The sequence below is a fragment of the Clarias gariepinus genome, chromosome 17 (genome assembly GCF_024256425.1).
Source record: "Clarias gariepinus isolate MV-2021 ecotype Netherlands chromosome 17, CGAR_prim_01v2, whole genome shotgun sequence".
In the NCBI taxonomy this organism is placed as follows: Eukaryota; Metazoa; Chordata; class Actinopteri; order Siluriformes; family Clariidae; genus Clarias; species Clarias gariepinus.
The window spans coordinates 18,358,764-18,378,367 of NC_071116.1; the positions used below are offsets into that span (position 1 = coordinate 18,358,764).

Sequence of the window (19,604 nt, forward strand, 5' to 3'; positions counted from 1 at the left end):
GAGAAAACATGTTTTTTTTTTTAGCTTTTAGTTTAATTAATTGTAAGTATGAGTATTTCTCAAGTCATAATACCAATATGTTATTGTTTTTAGTGGTATATACAGTAATATTTACCATTAAACATTGTTCACAATATTTTTATATTACCAAATCTTGTTTTGTACGAGTACAGTAAAATGCATCACTACGCACATTATATTCATCTCACTGTGAACAAGTAAAAAAACTCTTTGTAATTTACCTACTCTTTGTAAGTTCAAGTGGCTGTATATACATGCATGCATTATGTCAAGAGCACTATCACATGCCAGAGTAAAACAAATTTTGGTCAAAAGCAGTAATGTTTAAATAAGTCTATATATTTTATATTTTTACTAGGCCTAACTTGGACTTGGGTAACTTAATTCCAAGCCCTTTGTCCCATCAAAAAGTTTGTTCTCTTGCTTAATATTTGGTGCTTTACTACTCAGGGTTAATCATTTCTTACCTTTCCTGTCTTTTGCTTACAAGTAAGTCAAATATACTGCATTTGTAAACCTATTTTCACCACTGACTACTTATCAGACAAGTGTACCAAGCTTTATAAAAGGTCTGCTAAAGGCTGATCTAAGTCACTTGAGTAGAGTAACTGCTAAAGAACAGGAACTTGGCATAGTTGCAAGCTGGTGGAAATGATGAAACACACTGTTTATTAGGACACATCAAGGCTGAATTGCACATACAAAAACTTGAGGTCATTGAAGGTCATTTGGTTCCAATAGAATATATATAAGCTCAAGTCTCAAAAAAAAAAAAAACAAGTGCTAGTGCTGAAAACAGGCACATCATTTTTAACTTAAAAACCAAATGTGCATAGCAAAAGGTGAACTACAGTTAGCAATACACTGTAGGTTAATCTCATTCTTAATTTACTGGTCACTAAGTGCATTATATATCCTATCAGGAATTGGAGAAGAATATATAGAAAAAATAGGTAAGTCAAATTCTGTATAAATTAGTTGTATTTCAGAATCCTTTACATAACACTCGGTATTTTCATTCAAATGAATTATGAAAAATCTCAAGTAGTTAAACAGTACCACTAAGCAATAAGAATACCAAAATTTGAAAACACAACTGACTTTTTGAACAATAGTCATCAGTGATATATTTTCCCACCAGAACACAAAGGCACATAAAGTAACAAAAAGCAAACACAGCAGTGGCATGAGCAACAATTTTGCAATTTAAAAAATTGGAAATTAAAAGTGTAATTATACACTTATATTTGCATTAGCTAATCCCTGAGGCAAAGAAAAGAAAAAAATCCAGCAAGCTGACATTCACCCACCATTCATCACCACATGCACAGCTGATGTTTCAACAGCACATGTACTTCTTTATAAATATACACAGATCAGCCATAACACTGACACCACTGCTGTGTGAAAGCCGCCCAAGAGGATTGAATGTACAGTAGATGTAGCCTTGGGTGCCCATGATCCTGCCACCACTTTGCTGGTATACAGTATAATTGATAATCAGTTTTAATGATATGTGGTGTTAATGTTATGACTGATTGAGTATGTAGATACTGTATATCTAAAAAGAAACATATTAGAAAAAGAGACAGGTGTTATAATAGAAGAATTCTGCAGATGGGTGACAAATTAAAGAAGAAAACAATCTATATGATGGTGTGAGAAGCCTTGTGCTGAACCGTTTAAGTCTTCTTCTGCCTTAGACTGTAGAACGGTGTTTGTCCCTCATGTACAGTTCCAGATCATTGTAGAACCCTTGCCAAGGGACATAGATGCTGTTTGGCAGCTTTGGTGAATATGAGACATCAGAATAGTGCATTTAGGTAGATAAAAATGAGAAAAATGCCTTTTTTCTTTGCAAGAGTTTGCATAAATGGTTCTATGTGCAACACTGTTTGAACATTTTATTGCATTGCAAAGCAGACGCCGTTTATCATTGTGACCCTAGGGGGCGCCTATCTTCTGCAGCTCTTCTATAAATGCTGTAGATATAAAAGAGGCAATAGTTAAATCAAGCTTTTTAAATTATCCAGACTCAGTGCTAGTCAAATTAAATGTTTTCATAAAGAACGTAAGACTGTATGTCTAAAGATTTCTGAGATCTTAGAAGTTAATCATTAAGATAAAGTAATACAGTTTATCGAATAAGAAAATATGAATTCTGACCTCCAATAATTTCATCCTTAACTTTCTGCAGTTCCTTGCGCACCTCCTCCAAGATTTCCTGTAATACCACAAAATCACTTTCTGCCCATGGAAAATAAGGTATCATAGTGCTTCATCTATAATTAATCCAGACATTAGCAATGGTAAAATATCTGACCTGCTTAAATTTATCCATATCAATACTCTCTTTGGCGGCAGTGTCACTCACATTGCTGCCTGGTCTTTGCCTGGAGAGAGAAGTTAATGGATGCAAGATGAGTGGGGCTGAAATATACTGGGTTGTATTTACTGCATTCCATAGGCATATAATCTATGGCAGTGCCAAATGTATATCTGTAAAAAAACAATTCAAACTACCCAATTTTGCTGCAGAGGCGGGACAAAATCATCTCTATTTTATGATTATAGTATATTATAAGTTACCTTTGGTTCACCTGCATGTTCTAAGAAGTAAAAAACGGCTTCTTTCATAGACTTACACACATGGTAACACGTGGTTGCTCAAGCACCTGCAAAATATTGTCTTTTGCTTTTGTTATTTTTTCCAGTGCCCCAGTGTAACGCTTTGAAGGCTGCTACCTTCAGACGGAGTGTGATAATGCAAAGGATAGTGCATGTCAAAGTGCTGTTTCATGAGTTTCAATCTTGGTTAATGGATGTTGGCTTATTTAGGAGGATTAGATTTCCCTATTTTGCACATTAGAAGGGCATGTTTCCCGGTTTCCTTGAGACAATAATGTTAAAATAATACATAAAACACTGGCTACAACACTGGCTACAACACTGGACTTGAACACTGATATACCAAGCAAGCCACTTAAAAAAGGTGATGTGGTAAGAACATGGTTGTTTCAGTATTGCAGAACAGTTGGTGGGATTTAAAGTTATTCAACAGAGCAGTAATTGTAGCAAGGTACAACCTAATTGTGGGTAACCAGGGACTCATTTTAGAGAGGATGTAGGGTACAAATTCTAAATGCCAAAGTTCTGAGATCAAGAATGAGTTCATGCTGTGTGTTTCCTTTTGAAATGTAATGTTGATTCATCATATTTTGGTATCAGTACAGTTTAAAATATTTGCTTTATAAAGAAAAATTTACATATTGTCCGTGTGATAGTATTTTTGTATGCGTATAGTCCACTAATAAGATTTATAATAGTTAACTTCAATTCTACTTTAAATACAGTTAAAGGTTATTTTCAACTATGGAAAGTTACACCTAATTAGAAACCTATTAACTTACCATACTTTAAAGAACAAAAATAATATACGAGTAGTAAACTGGGTTAACCCTTTGTTGCATAACCACTTCACTTACTTGGATGTTGGCGTAATATATATTTATATAGTTTTGTTAAATTTACGTCTGGTTAAGTTTACCAGAAGAAAACTTACAAGTATATTTTCATAAATCAAAAACTGTGCTAGAAGTACATAACTAGTACCTATAAACTCACTTATAGTATACTTCACAGTATAGAGTATAAAATACTTAGATGTGAACTAGTTGTGTAGTTTGCTACTCTTAAACCTAAAGTATATTTAAATGTCTGCTTTTATAAACTAAAAAGTGGCCAATTTAGTCCTAAAAGGGTATTAAAATATTTAAATAGTTTTTCATGTGAGTATATTATTAGTACATTGATATTAATATACTTACTACATAGTTAGAAAACATTCTTGAACTTTACTCGAGTTTACTTAATAAAATGAACTTTAAGTGTACTTTCTGGTAAGAGATGTACTGATAATAACATACAACCATGTGAACGATTAAATGACTCATTTGCTTTGTCTACTGGACTGGCTTTGTCTAGTATTCGATTTAACTTTGCTGTCAAATGCCCGCAGAGTCAAAACAGAAACATGGCAGTGTTGGATGTTGACAAAATTCAAAATCAGTCCATACAGAAGCTCAAAAAGTAAATAAAATGATGAAGCAAAAGCATCATTCTTTACACACTCAGGGTGTGTGAGGGTGAGAAAAAAGGAGAGAGAGAGAGCAACTGAAAGAATAGGAGTACCTGTTTAATGGAGCTGAAGCTGAAGCTGAAGACGTGCTCCTATCAAGACCCTTGGGGCCAGAATTACTTCTGTAAAAAATGAATAGCATAATTTAATTACATTTTCACATTTCATGAAACATTTCGTATTAACTGCAATGATCTGTATTCGTACTTTATCTGCTATTGTATCAACATTTTTAACTGTAAGCGCTTCTCTGGTTCCTCTTTTTACTCAATATCTTCTGCACAGTTGAGAAACAGGATGAAAAAATGTATAAGTAAACTTTACCGTGGAAGGGTACCAGACTTCTCCCAAGGCTTGCAAACAGCTGAAAAAAAAAGATTGATTATAGACATTACTGTAAAAGGAAACTGGCTGGCAGAAGAAGCATTTTCTGTCTACTTAAAACTCTTACTTTCTGCTTTGGGCTCTGAGGAAGTTGAATTGTCCTATAAGCAAGTAAAAAAAACGTAGATTTTCTCACAGCACTGTATATAACAGTATAGCTCAAGTATTCAAGTATGGGTTTTATATATATATATATATATATATATATATATATATATATATATATATATATATATAAAACTTACATTGTTATCTTCTTTTTTCACCACTGGGGCATCTGTAGCCTTGCGCCTGTAAAGAAAGGACACAAGAAACTTATTGTGCGAAAATACTTTTTTATATTACAAAACATGTAGTTTCTTTAGCTAGGCACAAGTCAAATTTATGAGGTCTTGTCAATGATAATGACCTGTTTCTGTCCAACTGCCATTTTTTGGGATAAGACATAATTACAGAAGCACTGGGGATACACAACCCCTTTTTCTTCCATCATAAAGGTGGGAATTATCTGATGCCATAAGTCAACACTAATAAAACCAGCCACAAGAAGACAGAAAACATCTTTGTTGTAACTTTCCTAACAGTTTACCTGTTGGCAACTTTCCACCATTAGGTGCATGCCACGTGGTGACAGTGCCTTTGACCCTTTCATATAATTGCCTCATTTATACCTTCTGTATAATAACGTGTATTTTTGACCCCCTTACCTGTTCATTTATTTATTGGTTTGTTTGATTTGATTGATAATACTACACTAATGTATTTTGAACAAGGCTTTACATCACTGACATGAAGGCCATTGTAATATTGGTCAATCTTTAAACTAGTCTTCTCAAGGCGAGGATAAATATGCAACAACTTTAATAGAAAAAATCAAGAATTTAAAGAACAAGGTGGAATTTATTAATAATTTTTTTATATATCAATACAGGGTCCAAATTACAAATATACCCACTTAGAATATTAATTTAGTCATGCTAAAGGTCCTGAACAAGCTGTTATTGATGATGTCTATTGCAGCTGCTAGCCTTACTGTGGCAATATAAAATGACTTTGTTTGATAGCATTATTGAACTGACTAACACACAGTACACAGTACAAGGGTCAAGTTGTTTTATATTACTATGGAGTTAGGGGGGCTGTCCAAGATGCATGGTGGTGGTAGCATAGTGCTTTTGGGTGGTGGTAACAGTGCCGTTTGGGGTGTCAAAATCGGGTGTTTCAACAAGACAATGATCTTAAATACACATTAAAGCTGGTTGTTGAAAGAGTAAAGCAGGCTAACTTTAAGCCTCTGGAACCAGAACCCAATTGAACATTTATGTAACCAACAAATTTAATAGACCCCTACCAATTCTGCCAAGAATTTGTCTATCCAAGTATCAACTATAAACATTTAACCAAATATTAAGTTAAATATAACTATATAAGTTTTTGTGGTTTTCTTTCAGTAAGATATATGCCAGAAAAAGATCAGTTGAAAAAAATAAATCATCATGACCACAAATTTAAGTCAAAAAGTTACAGCCATTCAGTTATCAGAAAACTATTTTGAAATAACCATTCCCATTCAGCTGATCACTTATACCATTAAAATACTAATAACTGTAAGTAAAATATAATTTTATATAATATTAAAACAAACACACTTCTGTGAGTGTAATGACAACCTAATGAGATTGGAATGTGTATTAATTGGTTATTCCGGTAACATTACCTTCTAAAAATCTTTCTTGTCAAAACCCTTTTTAGGATTATGTTTGCAAGAAAATCTTTAAAAAGCACAGGCTTATATCTTCAAAAAATAGACATGTTAATAATAGGTTTGCTGTATACTAACCTTCTTGCAAGAAGTGCACTCATCTCGCCCATCAACCCCCCTCCTCCTCCTCCTCCGCCACCACCACTTCCTCCTCCTCCTCCTCCAGAGCTCTGGCTACTCTCTTTGGGTGGAGCAGCAGATCCACTCTCATCCTACATGACCAGGAAAGAGCCATCCATTAGCTCCATTTACAACATATTCAATCCCTTTACTTCCACGTTAACATACTGTACTTGTCCTACTCTCCATACCATTATTACCACGCATTCATCACAATTATATTAGCCCCACTGCAACAAATAAACTATGATATTCTTTGCCATTGATGCCCTTTCTTCTCAGCTCAGTATACAGTATATACTACCTTACTCTTATTAGCCTTTTTAATAGAAACACCCAAATAATTTTTTTTAGAAAACAGTCATGGGAAACTGTCTCTGAAGTCAACACATTATGGTGTTAAAAAGCAAGAAAAGAAAAAAAAATTGCATGTAGGAGGTGTAACTGCCTTGTTAATGAGAGAGGACAGAGGAGAATTGCCAGACTGGTACTAATTGACACTGTTATGGTAAATGAAAATGCTTCTCAGAACTCGCAACATGACAGACAGGCACACACAAACACATACATACACAAAATTATAAAATCATTTTCTTTCATTAAAATTTTATTTAAAAAGTGAACCGCCATATTTACTTGATTAATTAAACATAAGGTGAAAGATTTCCAGCCTTTTCTTTGTTTTAGATTCAATTATTATAATTTATAGCTTATGAAAATGAAAAATACAGTATCTTAAAATATTTGAATATTTAATTTTAAGTTTGAATACATTTGTGTACGGGTCATAAATAGTGTGTATCACTCGGGTTAGTTCAGTACATGCATGGGGAGGAGTGCTGAATTGACAGTTGACAGCCACAAGAAGTCATTGCTGAAAGGGCCAGTTTTTCACAGACTGCTTTATCGAATCATATTTATGCAAAGTTGGCCGAAAGGCAAAATGTTGGACTAGCAACAAGGATGAATGCAGCCTTAAGATGCTTGTCAAAGCAAACCCGATTCAAGAACTTGAAAGAGCTTCACAATGAGTGGAGTGAGGCTGGAGTCAGTGCATTAAGTGCCACCATGCACAGCCGTCTTTAGGAAATGGGTACAACTACAACTACATTCCTAGTATCAACCCATTCATGTATAAGAGACAACTTGAGAAGTGTCTTACCTGGGCTAAGGAGAAAAAGAAGAGGGCCGTTGTTCAGTGGTCCTAAGTCCTCATTTACCAATTTTAGAATTTAATTTGGAACTAAAAGTCAAACTCCTTTCTACCAGGAGATTTTTACAACACTTCATGCTTTTGGCTGCTGACAGGCTTTATGGAGATGCCGATTTTATTGTTCAGCAGGACTTAGCATCTGCTCACAGTTGCAAAAAATATTACTGCACTCATTTGACCTGAACCCTACAGAGAATCTATAAGATACTGGACTTTTTATTTTCATGAGCTATAAGCTGTAATCATTGAAATATTTAACTTTACATGTTATGAATCTAAAATATATGATAATTCCACTTTTTGAATTATATTAATATATTCTATTTTTCTTGATTTGCACTGTATATTACCATTATATACTGTATTTACCTTGGCCACTTTGCGTAGTTTAGCCCCAGCGAGAGCTGATGCTAGTCCGCCAGCTCCACCAAGACCGCCTCCTCCTCCTCCTCCTCCTGAAGGTGGTGGCGGGGCAGATGGAGCATCACCAGAGGGTGGTGGAGGAGGAGCTGGAGGTGGCCCAGGAGGTGGCGGGGGTCCAGGTGGAGGTGGAACTCCTGGGGGAGGACCTGCAGCTGAAGCTGGAGCTGGAGGAGGAGCAGGAGGGGCAGCTGCCTGTCTTTGCCTCTCTAGGCGTTCCTGCTCCTGTCTCTCTCTCTCCTGTCTCTCTCGCTCCTGCTGCTCCTGAAGTCTGTTGAAAAAATGCAAAGACTGTATTGAGGCATGACTGAGCAGAAAACTATTCAAATGTTCATAATATTTACTCATTTGAAAAAACAAAAGATCTCTGTCCGACTTTTAGTCAAATAACCTTAGTTTATTAAAACATACTAATTTGCCCTTCTGTTGTTTGACATAAAAAGGGAATTAAGAAATATGCGGAATGCTTAATTTAGCTTTGGAATAGCCTTTCAGACAGTGTTCGGGGCTCAGACATAGTCTACCAGTTTAAAAGTAGACTTAAGACAAATCTCTTTAATCTGGCATACCATAATTCATCGCATAACCGCGTACTCCAGTATATCTAAATGCACAATTTACTGCTGCTAATACCCTAAACGGCATTATGCTAATTCTTTTCCACCTGTTCTTCCTTTCTACCCCTCATTCCAGTAGGCAGAGGCCAACCATGTGAAAATCTTGAGGCATCCAGAGAAGGACCACCTCCAGCTGGATAACTTAAACAACTTCTGTTATACTGAACTTTCAGCAGCCTAATTCCTGTTATCCATTATCACCCAAATGAGGATGGGTTCCTCTCAAGATTTCTTCCTATTGCCATCTCAGGGAGTTTTTCCTTGCCACCATCGCCCTCAGCTTGCTCATCAGGGACAATCTCACGATCTCATTATTATCTAAACACATTTTTTTTTCACTCTTCCACACTTCCATGAATTTTCTTTTCATTTTGTGAAGCTTTGAGACAACAACTATCGTTAAAAGCGCTACTGTATATAAATACAATTTTATTGGAAATTTAATTTAATTTATTTATTCATATAAAAATGATAAAAAAAATTCTGAAACTGATATTACGTATTAATAGTTGACATTTTTTTTAGACACAGTAATGTAATTTTCATAAATGTATATTGCACAAATACATCTGGATATGAACAACATTTGAGGATGTTTTCAACCTTTTGTGGTTTATGTATTACATTGTACATGTAAGAATCCGGAGTGTGTGAATGTACATTAGTGAAATACAAAATATTGTCTTTCGTAATGAACTGTGCTGAGTCACTGTGTGTGGTGATGGCAGAGTTAGGTCGAGGTTATTGCGTGCACAGCACTGGTGAGTGAGTACCTCTGCTGCTCTTCAACACTCGGTCCGTTCGGTGGAGGCCGAGAGGGAGCGGCACCTACGAAGCAAACAAAATATAATAAATTCCCTCAACACACTTCTGTAATGCTAGTCACTGTAATGTACTGACCCTGACTAAAGGACCTAATCAACAGCAACATAATAACTTCAATGCAAATGCATACAGTATACTGAGTGGGAGTAATAGTGTGTCTGGACTTTGTCTCACCACTGAGCTGATCTAGTGCATGCTGCATGGTGCTAGCAAACTGTGCAGCTTCATCCCTGGTGCCGAAATTTAGGCCCCACACCTGCCGTGAATCTCGCCACTGGTGGAAATTTGGAGTGGCTTCGTTGTACTTTGTACCTCTTATAAGTGGGCAGTTGATAACAACCTGCAAATGGAAATTATAGCATACCGACAATTAATATACTTGTAATAGTTTGCTGTATATTGATTGTTTGCAGCAAATTAGACTCCCTGTTGATTTAGGAACACCCCAGGTCTCACATGGTTCAGGACAGAGTAAAAAAATCCCAATCCTTGGTCTATATGTTCTTGCACATCAGAAATCTGTACTGCATGAAAGATCCAACTAGACCTGTTGTATTACCATCTGTAAGTTTTGAAGAATTTATTTAGAATCCAGCTAGCTCCAGTATTTGGGGACGGTTGCTGTGTGATGGTTTGTGCTTATTTATGAAAAAGTCAAATTAGAAACTAAATATTGAACATGCCTGTAATTATCTATTACATGCTGCTTTGAATGCAGCAACTAGGACTCCTAGCCATTAAGACACACAAGGTCACATCTGCACTGGTTTAACTGGGTGTTGTAGGCAATGACAAACTGCCCCAGCACAAATTCCACTCCAGAGTAAGTTTAATTCTTACCCTCCAAAGTGCTCAATTCTCATAGAGACAATCCATTCAGATTACAGTAATCTGTTTCTCTTACTAGTAGAGTGATAGTCTACAGTGATAGGTAAATCGCCCACTCAAAGGGTGTGCTATCACCTACTGTAGAGCACAAGCATGGTAGTGAGTCACATCCTCATTTTTTTTCTTACAGTGTGAAATTTTCAGAAATTAATGAAAACCAATGAAATCAACTAACAATTTTAATTTACATTTAATAAACCGGCAGATGCCTTTGGACCTTACTGTCTGCACCATTATGATATCCTAAACAGGTCTAGTTCTGAATGGGATTTGAAAATACTCCTGATTAAATCTGTTTTTGTTGGCAGTGTGATTCACTCTGCTTTCACACAGACACAGGAAGTCAAACGTAGACAGCAAACTGTGAGACTGAAAAAAAAGATAAAAACCACTAAGTGAGGACAAACTGACAATGTTCTGTGCCGTTTCCACACGCATAAAGCATCCTTCTCATCCCATCAAGCCAACATAATAGAATTGTACTGTTATTATTTATACAAAAAAAAAATTCTGTTTAATAGCTGATCAAAAATACCTAATGAACTATCATTACTGACCACTGAAAAGAGGAGGTGAAACTTTGTCATGTTTCTCAGAAACGCTATAGTCATGCGAAGGAGTCTTTCAGAGAAAAGGTCATCCAAAGAAGAATTTTTATTTTATATCAAATGTTTACACATAATTACTTTTATACTGTATGCACACCACGTCCCCAGTTTTCCTTTCCTCATCTCATCTTTATTATTTATATTTTTTAGTATATGGCAATACCTACTGTAATATATTGTCACAGCAGACTGTGATGCATTAAGTGTTCTGATACCTTTAATCATAGCTAGCATTAACTTCTTTTAGCAACTTGTGCTAAATTAGCTTTTCTGTGGGATCAGACCAGACGGGTTAGTCTTTGCTCCCCAGTGTCATAATTACGCCTTGAATGCCTATGATCCTGTCAACCATTTATCGTAACTGGTACACAGTTTATACTACAATTGGTATGTAGTTGATACTAATATCAGTGTTATTAAATTCACCTGGTGGTGGTGTTAATGTTAATTATGCTTAAGTAATGTTTCATGACAGGTAACCATTAGACTTTACGTTATGTGACACATTTAATACTGTGGCATGTTTTACCTGCTGGTCAGCCTGCAGTTTTCGTCCCACCACCCTGAAGCTGTTGTTAGCAGGGTTTTGGTAGATGTGCACTCTGCTCACAGACTGACCTCCGGTTCCAGCGGGGACCCAGCGCCTCCCTGCATCATCGTATAGCATGACAGTGGCTCGTGCCTGGCACAAGCTCACCTCACTGAGAAAATGGGAGACAGGGTGGAGAAATGATTAGCCATCAGTTCTCTCATTTTAAACACACTTATGCAGACAGAACTTTTTATTATGAAAAAAAAATGCGTTAGCAACTGGTGATCAATGCTGGTCTGTATTAGGATAATGACTCACAGACTACAATTATTAGAACGCTTCTCTTACAGGCGCATGAAAAGCGTGTAGAAAAACACACAGGAGGAAGTGGAAGCACGTTTCCCTCTTCCTCTGTGATTGTCTCAACTATAATATTGCACCTACTGACTTCCGCTGACATGATAGCCTGCTTCTGAAGAGAAAACAATGACTCGAAGCTCGAGCGAGCATACTTTGCACACATGGTCAGTAAGTGCAACTTTCTGCAAAGCACTAACTAGCTCTGGTGTCTAACCATACTGTACTCGGTTTGACCAACGAGACATAGCAGAGCTGAAAGCGGATCTGAGATGTTAATTAATAGGAAGTGTTGTTTCAGAGAGAGAGAGCGAGATAAGACAAGCATGGTTAAAAAAATGCAGAAACACTGAAGCCTCCCTTTGGTGTTCTATAGTGCAAAAGACTTCCTCTTTTGCTTGCACGTAAATGAACAATATCAAAATGCTTTTTACTGGTTTGGTTTATGTTGGTTTAGTCTCTCCAGCACTAAATGCAGTGTAGGAAATTGTGGTTTACTGCAGACACTGACTACAGAATGATTTACTGATTTACGCACAGACACACAGACCCACATAGACTCACAGACACAAACTTTGTCTTTACTCTATTCATGGGTACCTTCCACTTTCATAATGATTAATGCAGCTTATTAATGTTAGGCCTCATCTACATACATCTGACAGTACCTTGATCAAACAAACAAAAAATATATTTTGTTTTTTCTTTTTAGTTTGTACTTAATAAAAGCTGCAAATTTTTGGGAAATTGGTTTGGCTTGTCACAACCAGACGAAGGTTAACACCACTTATTTCTATTCTTGTGAGGACATTAAACCCTAGCGAGGTTTCAAAAACGCCTCCATCACACACTCCCCATATAAGGCTTCACAGCGGAATATTGGTTCTCACAGTTCGTAGCTGTAAGGTCTAATTTTACAGTTTATACTTTTTCATGTTTTATATTTAGTGTTACTAGAGGCCAATAACAAGTAATTTCAACATTATTAAATAAATAACAGTTCTAGAAAGAGTGGCCCAGTTATTGTGAGATTTATGCAGTTGTTCTTATTTTCATGCACTGATTAGAAGACACACAGACAGAAGCAATGCAAATAGTGTGTGTCATGTGAAACGATTTTTTTTTATTTCTTATCAGCTCTAAACTGGGGAACATTTGTTAATCTGTTTTCCAGTGTACATTCAAAGAGCTTCTAACACACTGCTTCTAATACAGCTGTTATTATTAACAGCTTTACACATGCCGGATATGTGGCTGTTTTAGACATGCGATGGTGCAGAGATGAGTTTCTCAGTTCATACTGTCTATTTTGGTGGCCGGAGTATATACCAAAGGTGTTAGTTGAAGTTTTCACCAGCTTACAAAACAAACTGGTTTTGAGGCTCTTGGGTTTGTGCATTTCTACAAAGGCCTGTACACACACACACACACACACACACACACACACACACACAGTGATATTTCATGGAGACATATACCCATTTAGTGGTCTTGTTAAATTATCTGAATATACTCTAGCTGTGCTGTTGTTCAGTGTCTTATTTACAGCCTGCAAAATACAAGCATCTAAACTAAATAAACAAAACGATCTTATAAGCGAGACTCTACATGCTTGCTTATCAGATACTTCACTGATCCTTTACTTTACTGATACGTTACCGTATTCTTTAAAACAAAACTCCCCTGATAAACAACACTTTTCATGCTTTTCAGTCCTGGTTGTGTTTTTAAGGTTGTTACATTTTAAAAAATTATTTTTAAGTGATCCTAGTCATAATAGCTTTAAGATGAACAGGTACCATTCAGAATTCAAAAGGCACAACTGTTGCTTTAACTGTTCGCAAATTTGCATGCACACAAATAAAAAAAAATAATAGTTACTTATTAGCTTTAGGGACAGGCAAGTTTACGTTCAATGTTGGAATTCACGTCCATGCATTTCAGATTGTAGGGATATCCATGGCTAAGACAGTGTACTTCAGAAGTTTTATGTTTTGTTAGAAACCACAATTAAAAAATGAACAGTTATATGAGAAAGTCATTGACACCTGATGTTTGCTTTTCAACCACAGTGGATTGGTATTAACTTCCTCAAAACTGTGGAGGAAATGGTTAGGTTTAATGTAATCGAACTCCAATGGCTCTTTAGCCAGGCTCTGTAGCCAGTCAGACATTAACTAAAGGTTACTTTAGTAGATAGACATGCTTTATGAAATGTATTTGTTTATTTATTTTTGAAATCCGGCATCATCAAATCAGGTTCACGGAGATGATGGGGATTATGTTCCCAGGTTGGGAAATGTGCTGAATTGGGTCATTTGTTTTTGGGTGTGGAAAGTGTTAATCCAGGCCAATTACACCCTGTACACCCTTTTTAATCCACTCAAGGACAAGAGCATACAAAATAACCTATTCCCCGCACATGCATGGCCTGATTTAATTCCAGTGCCTGATCCTGACACATGCTACTATTTATTTATTTTTATTTTTTTCATTTTTTAAAATAAAATTTTCCTCTGATTCTCTAAATCAGCTTGGAGCTTCCTGTATGTGTAACTGATCTTCTGTTGCACTATATGGGAGGCATTAGAGTATAGGATTGCACTTCTGGAAAAATGATTTAGTGCATAATCCTACCTGGATTGTGTACTAAAGGGCAGCTGCTGCTGTAATGATAACGATTGCCCTGCGCTCATCTCAGGCACAATTTGCTTACACTGAACATCCTTTGAATACACTTAGTACTGTTAGATTTTACAGTGTGAAAAGAGTGGGGATTTATGAACCAAGTGTGACACCAAGAAAAAGATGGGTTTCCTTTTAAAGTCTGGTTCTTCTCAAGGTTACTTCCTCGTGTCGACTCAGGGAGCTTTTGTCACACATACCTTGTTTTATTTCAAAGGGATTTAAATCTTAACATTGCAACAAAGTATATTCAAATAAAACGGAATTCGGATCAATCTGGCAACACGCGTAAAGAGCGAACAATGAAGAAAGTAAATGTTGCCCAAAGGCAACACTTTCCCACTTCAAAGTTATGTGTAGAAGGCTGTAAACCATTTCTTTTAAACAAAAAAATGAAACAGACACATTGATACATATAATAATTTGTCTCACACAATGAAAATAAACACACAAAAAACAAACATGCGGTGATGGAAACGCACAGCTGTATTTTTTTCTTCTTCTTTGACTTAGGAAGCAAGAAGAGGCGATGACACGCTAAAAACCTCTAAAGTGAAATAAGATAAACAAGATACCAACCGAACGTAGTTTAAAGACCGTTTTTTGTTGGACTTACCCCATTTTGACGTGATGAGTTTGTCACAGAACGACAAGCCACATTTATAGGAAAGGCATCTGAGGTGAAATGCTCACAGGCATCCGCTTCTCAGGCGGCTGTTCAGAACAAGCCACAATTTCCTGGTTTAAACTGACGCATCTGATCCGAGATCAGTTTTACGCTTCAGACGCGCTGACATAAAATAACGTTCATCCTTTATACACGTGGGGGAAGTCAGCATTTTCTTTATATATATATATATAAATACAGTATATACTGTAGGAGGCTGACTTTATAGGAGACTTATAAAGACATAAAGATAAATTACTATAGGGGGAGAAAAGAGGCCATAAAGTCTAATAATAATAATAATAATAATAATAATGACACATTTGCATTACATTAGATTTACATTATTCTGATGTTTAGATGAAAACAGAAGTCCTTGTGGCTGTGTATGGTATTGCAGCATTATATACAGTATAGCCTTATCATTGAGATGGTGCCACCAAGTGTACATGTCTAAAGGTGCAGATTTGTGGGGCTCATGGATGGTGAATTGCTACAGTATGTTTGGATGCTGTCTTCCTCCACACTCATTAATCACTCAGGTTTGTTGATGGTGAAGTGACTGGTTACATCCGCAAGACCCGATCATGTCTGTGTTTCCTTCTGTCGCTTCATTTTATTTATGCTGTAATAGTTAGTCCTGAGGTGCCTTAGTGGTTGGCACTGCCGCCTTACACCTCCAGGGTCCAGGTTTGATTCCCGTCCAGTTTTCTCTGGGTACTCCGGTTTCCTCAGTCTAAAGACGTGCGGATTAGGCTAATTGGCATTCCCAAAATTGCCAATAGTGTGTGAATAAATGTGTGTGTGTGTGTGTGTGTGTGTGTGTGTGTGTGTGTGTGTTGGCACCCTGTCCAGAGTGTACCTCGCCCTGTACCCTAAGTCTCCTGGATAGCCTCTAGGTCCCCCCCGCAACCCTGCATACAGTACAGGAAAAAAGTGGTATGCATGATGAGTGAGTGAGTGAAAGTTTGTCCTGAGGGAGTTACTGCTTCCCCTTTGCACTAAATATATGTACATTTACCTTATAATGTACAGTATGTGACTCTGATCATAACTAACTGTTCTGGACCTGTCTGACTCATCCTGGTGCCCCAGGAGATCTCCATGTGGTGTGCTTGGGATGCATGCGGTGACTGGGGACAGTTTCACTTGACCATAAATATGATCATAGATCCAGCTGATCTAGGCACTTGTTCTCTGTTGAATTGTGACTGCAGTCACTCAATAGTTCGGGCCTGAAATTCCCACAAACAATTTTTTACCTAAGCCTACAATAACGAAAGTCCAATTCAATTCAATTTGATTTGTTTAGCACTTTTAACAATTGACATTGTCGCAAAGCAACTTTACACAATCAAAAATAATTATTTAAGTTTGTTTGAAATGTGAATGTGTATCAATCACAATGATAAGACTGTCCCTGATGAGCAAGCCGAGGACGATAGCAACAGTGGCAAGGAAAAACTTCCTGAGATGGTAATAGGAAGAATCCTTGGGAGGAACCAGACTCAACAGGGAACCCATCCTCATTTGGGTGAGACGGATAGCAGGAATTGATCTGCATCATACTGTGTGAGACTGGAAGCTCAGTATAACAGGAGATGTGTTTAAGTTAAATTGAGTCCAGTTTGTTGTTGGAGCCTCGGGTAGACCTTTGGAAACTCCAGTCCTAAACTATCGAGTGACTAAAGTCACAAGTCCTCAGAGAACAGTTGTCTGCATCAGCCAAGAACAAGACCGTCTTCGTGAAAAAGTGGAACCGTCCACAGTCAGCACACGCATCCCAGGCAGACCACACAGGGCATCCAGGGACGAGATCTCTAACCACAATCAGGACACCAGGACAAGTCAGACAAAGTTAACAAATATTATCATGAACACATCTCCGATTACACTGAACTCCCAGTTCTCATTACACACAGTATGACTACAAATCAATCCCTGCCATCAGTTTTCACCCAAATGAGGATGAATTTATTTAAAGGTTTCTTCCTATTGACATCTCAGAGAGTTTTTTTCTTGCCACCGTCGCCCTTGACTTGCATATCATTGCAATTTTATAATTATGAATTATGCATATATTTATTTCCTCACACTTTTAAAACTTTCTTTTTGCTTCTGTTAAGCTGCTTTGCGACAACAACCATTGATAAAAGCCTTAAATAAATAAATCTGAATGTCTGCAACTTTAGTACGTATCTTCCAACTGATATAAATAATATAAAGTAAGTATAAATAATATTTTATTAAAAATAATCGGATCTTAAGGACAACTGGTGTATTTTCTACACAATATGCACCTTCCCTGGCAATAAAGGTAGAAAACCATTTATGATAGTGAGAAGGGAAAATAAAATATTTATCCTACATTAATACTGCAATAAGATTAAAGGTGGGGAATCAGTTTACAAAAAAGAAAAACTGTTCACATTCTGGTAGCTGTAAAACTATCCAACTAAAAAAGTCAGTTTTTTTGTGTTGTGTAGGACAACAAACAAATCTAGACCAACAACAATCCAACCAGCCATGACAAGGAGGTGACACTATTTGCCTGTCAATCACGTTACTTGAGCCTAGGCTTGTGTAGGGAGTTATGTCTTTGAAATGAAGACTAAAGGTCCAACGCATCGAATCTTAATTCTAGAGTCTCAAAACAATCAGCTATCTACATAATCAACATAACTTATATTTTCATTTACATTGCAGCTACGGGTCTAGGTATATACAGTATGTTTTTCTTTGCATTGCTTGCTTGACTTAGTCATGATTTCTCATTTCCAGTATAAGGAGGATCTAACAATGCATCTCCACGAAGACAATTCATGTGATTGTTTAATTTATTGCCACCTTAAGACAACTAATCTAAAATGAAGCTGGAAGATTTCTTTATTAATCTTACCAAGTTCCCCACATCCCCTTAAGATGTCCCACAAGAAAGACAAGCATCAAGACTCCTCTCTGTCACCCAGGTGGTGATTTGAACTCCCTTTGAACTTCCCATTGCTGTCAAAACAGCTGTGTCTCTGCCTCTCTTCAAACAAAGACCTACTTCCCCACCAAGCATTTAAATTAGCACTAATGTACTAAGAAAATCTTTTGACTTGTGTGTGTTTTTTTCTTTTGCTGCAGAACTGCTTTCTAACATGCTTTTGGTTTGATGGTACTCTTAGACCTTATACATATTTTTATACTATGAGAATATATTTTTATTGAGAATAAAAAATATTTTGGCAAGTAAATGTAATCATGCAAAATGCATTTTAATATTACTGCATTAGTTTTATTTACCAGTAGCCATTAATAATTAAATGGTCATTTGCACTGTTACACACACTTTGTTCACAGCATTGCACTGTCGTTATAACGGTAATTCGTGTTTTAGATTTTTAACATGATGCCATGTGTACGGTTTGTCCTACTTTAAACTCACCGATAGCATGTTGTCACTTGCACTTTACTGCCACCTTATTGTCTCTTTGCACGTTACACTTAATGTGACTTGCTGTTTCGCACTTTTGGTTAGATGCTAACAGCATTTCACTGGCTTTGTACTTTTACTCTGCTCAACAGAAAAGTTTAATCCACTCTATTTTTAAAATGTATGCTACACATAGAACAAATTAGGTAAAAAATTGTAATAATTTAAAAAAAATCTTATCCTGCTCCATCTTGTCGATACTGTTAGTAATTTCTGTTTATTTTCCTATAGGAAGAAGTCTAAGTATGCAAAGATCTTACAAATAAACATATAAAAAACAACATAAAATAAACATTAAAAAAAACTGTTGAAATTTATATTCTAATAGATTTCTTAAGTATGTTTAATCTTTGAATCTTTTTCCGAAGGTGCGAAATTTGGGTCTAAAAAAAAAAAAAAAAAGGCAATACTTTTTTGTCTCTTTAATTAAAGGAATATTTTACAGAAACAATAGGAGGGGATAAATTGCAAGGTACCTTTTCACTGTGACGGTAAACTAAAAAGTAAAGGTTCTTCTATCCATTAGGCAAATACACTTAGATGTAAATGTGTAATTTGTCATGTAGCCTGATTGTTGTTTGTCATTTACAGTAATAATGTAAAGAAACACTGCACTTAGGCTAAATAGGAATATTTAAAGAAAACTGACAAAACTGTCTCAACGTCCAAAATGTGAAACGAAACAATAAGCAAAAACACCTGTGTTTCAATGCATTTGAAGTTTTTTTCATTGCCTCTCTGAAAATAACAGTCCAAGTCAGTTTGCAACAGTCCTATATTCTTCAGGCAACATTGTTTTTGTTCTGACAGACAGCTCTTTTCACTCAGCCTGGTGTTTAGTAGTGAACAAAAAGACGCCCGGTTCTTTTCTTCTTGTGCGGGTGTGGTT

General features: G+C 36.5%; 1 protein-coding gene across 1 annotated transcript; it reads right to left on the bottom strand.

The window, feature by feature from the left end:
* Positions 1-656: 656 nt before the first annotated feature.
* vaspa (vasodilator stimulated phosphoprotein a) lies at positions 657-15,337 on the bottom strand. Its single transcript, XM_053476174.1, has 13 exons — positions 15,187-15,337; positions 11,526-11,697; positions 9,675-9,840; positions 9,449-9,503; positions 8,008-8,329; positions 6,384-6,517; positions 4,789-4,834; positions 4,611-4,644; positions 4,484-4,523; positions 4,213-4,281; positions 2,345-2,414; positions 2,188-2,245; positions 657-2,003 (listed from the first exon to the last, which is right to left on the bottom strand). The coding sequence occupies exons 1-13, from the start codon at positions 15,189-15,191 to the stop codon at positions 1,966-1,968; spliced, it is 1,209 nt and encodes a 402-aa protein (XP_053332149.1). The 5' UTR covers positions 15,192-15,337; the 3' UTR covers positions 657-1,965.
* Between the last annotated feature and the right edge of the window lie 4,267 nt (positions 15,338-19,604).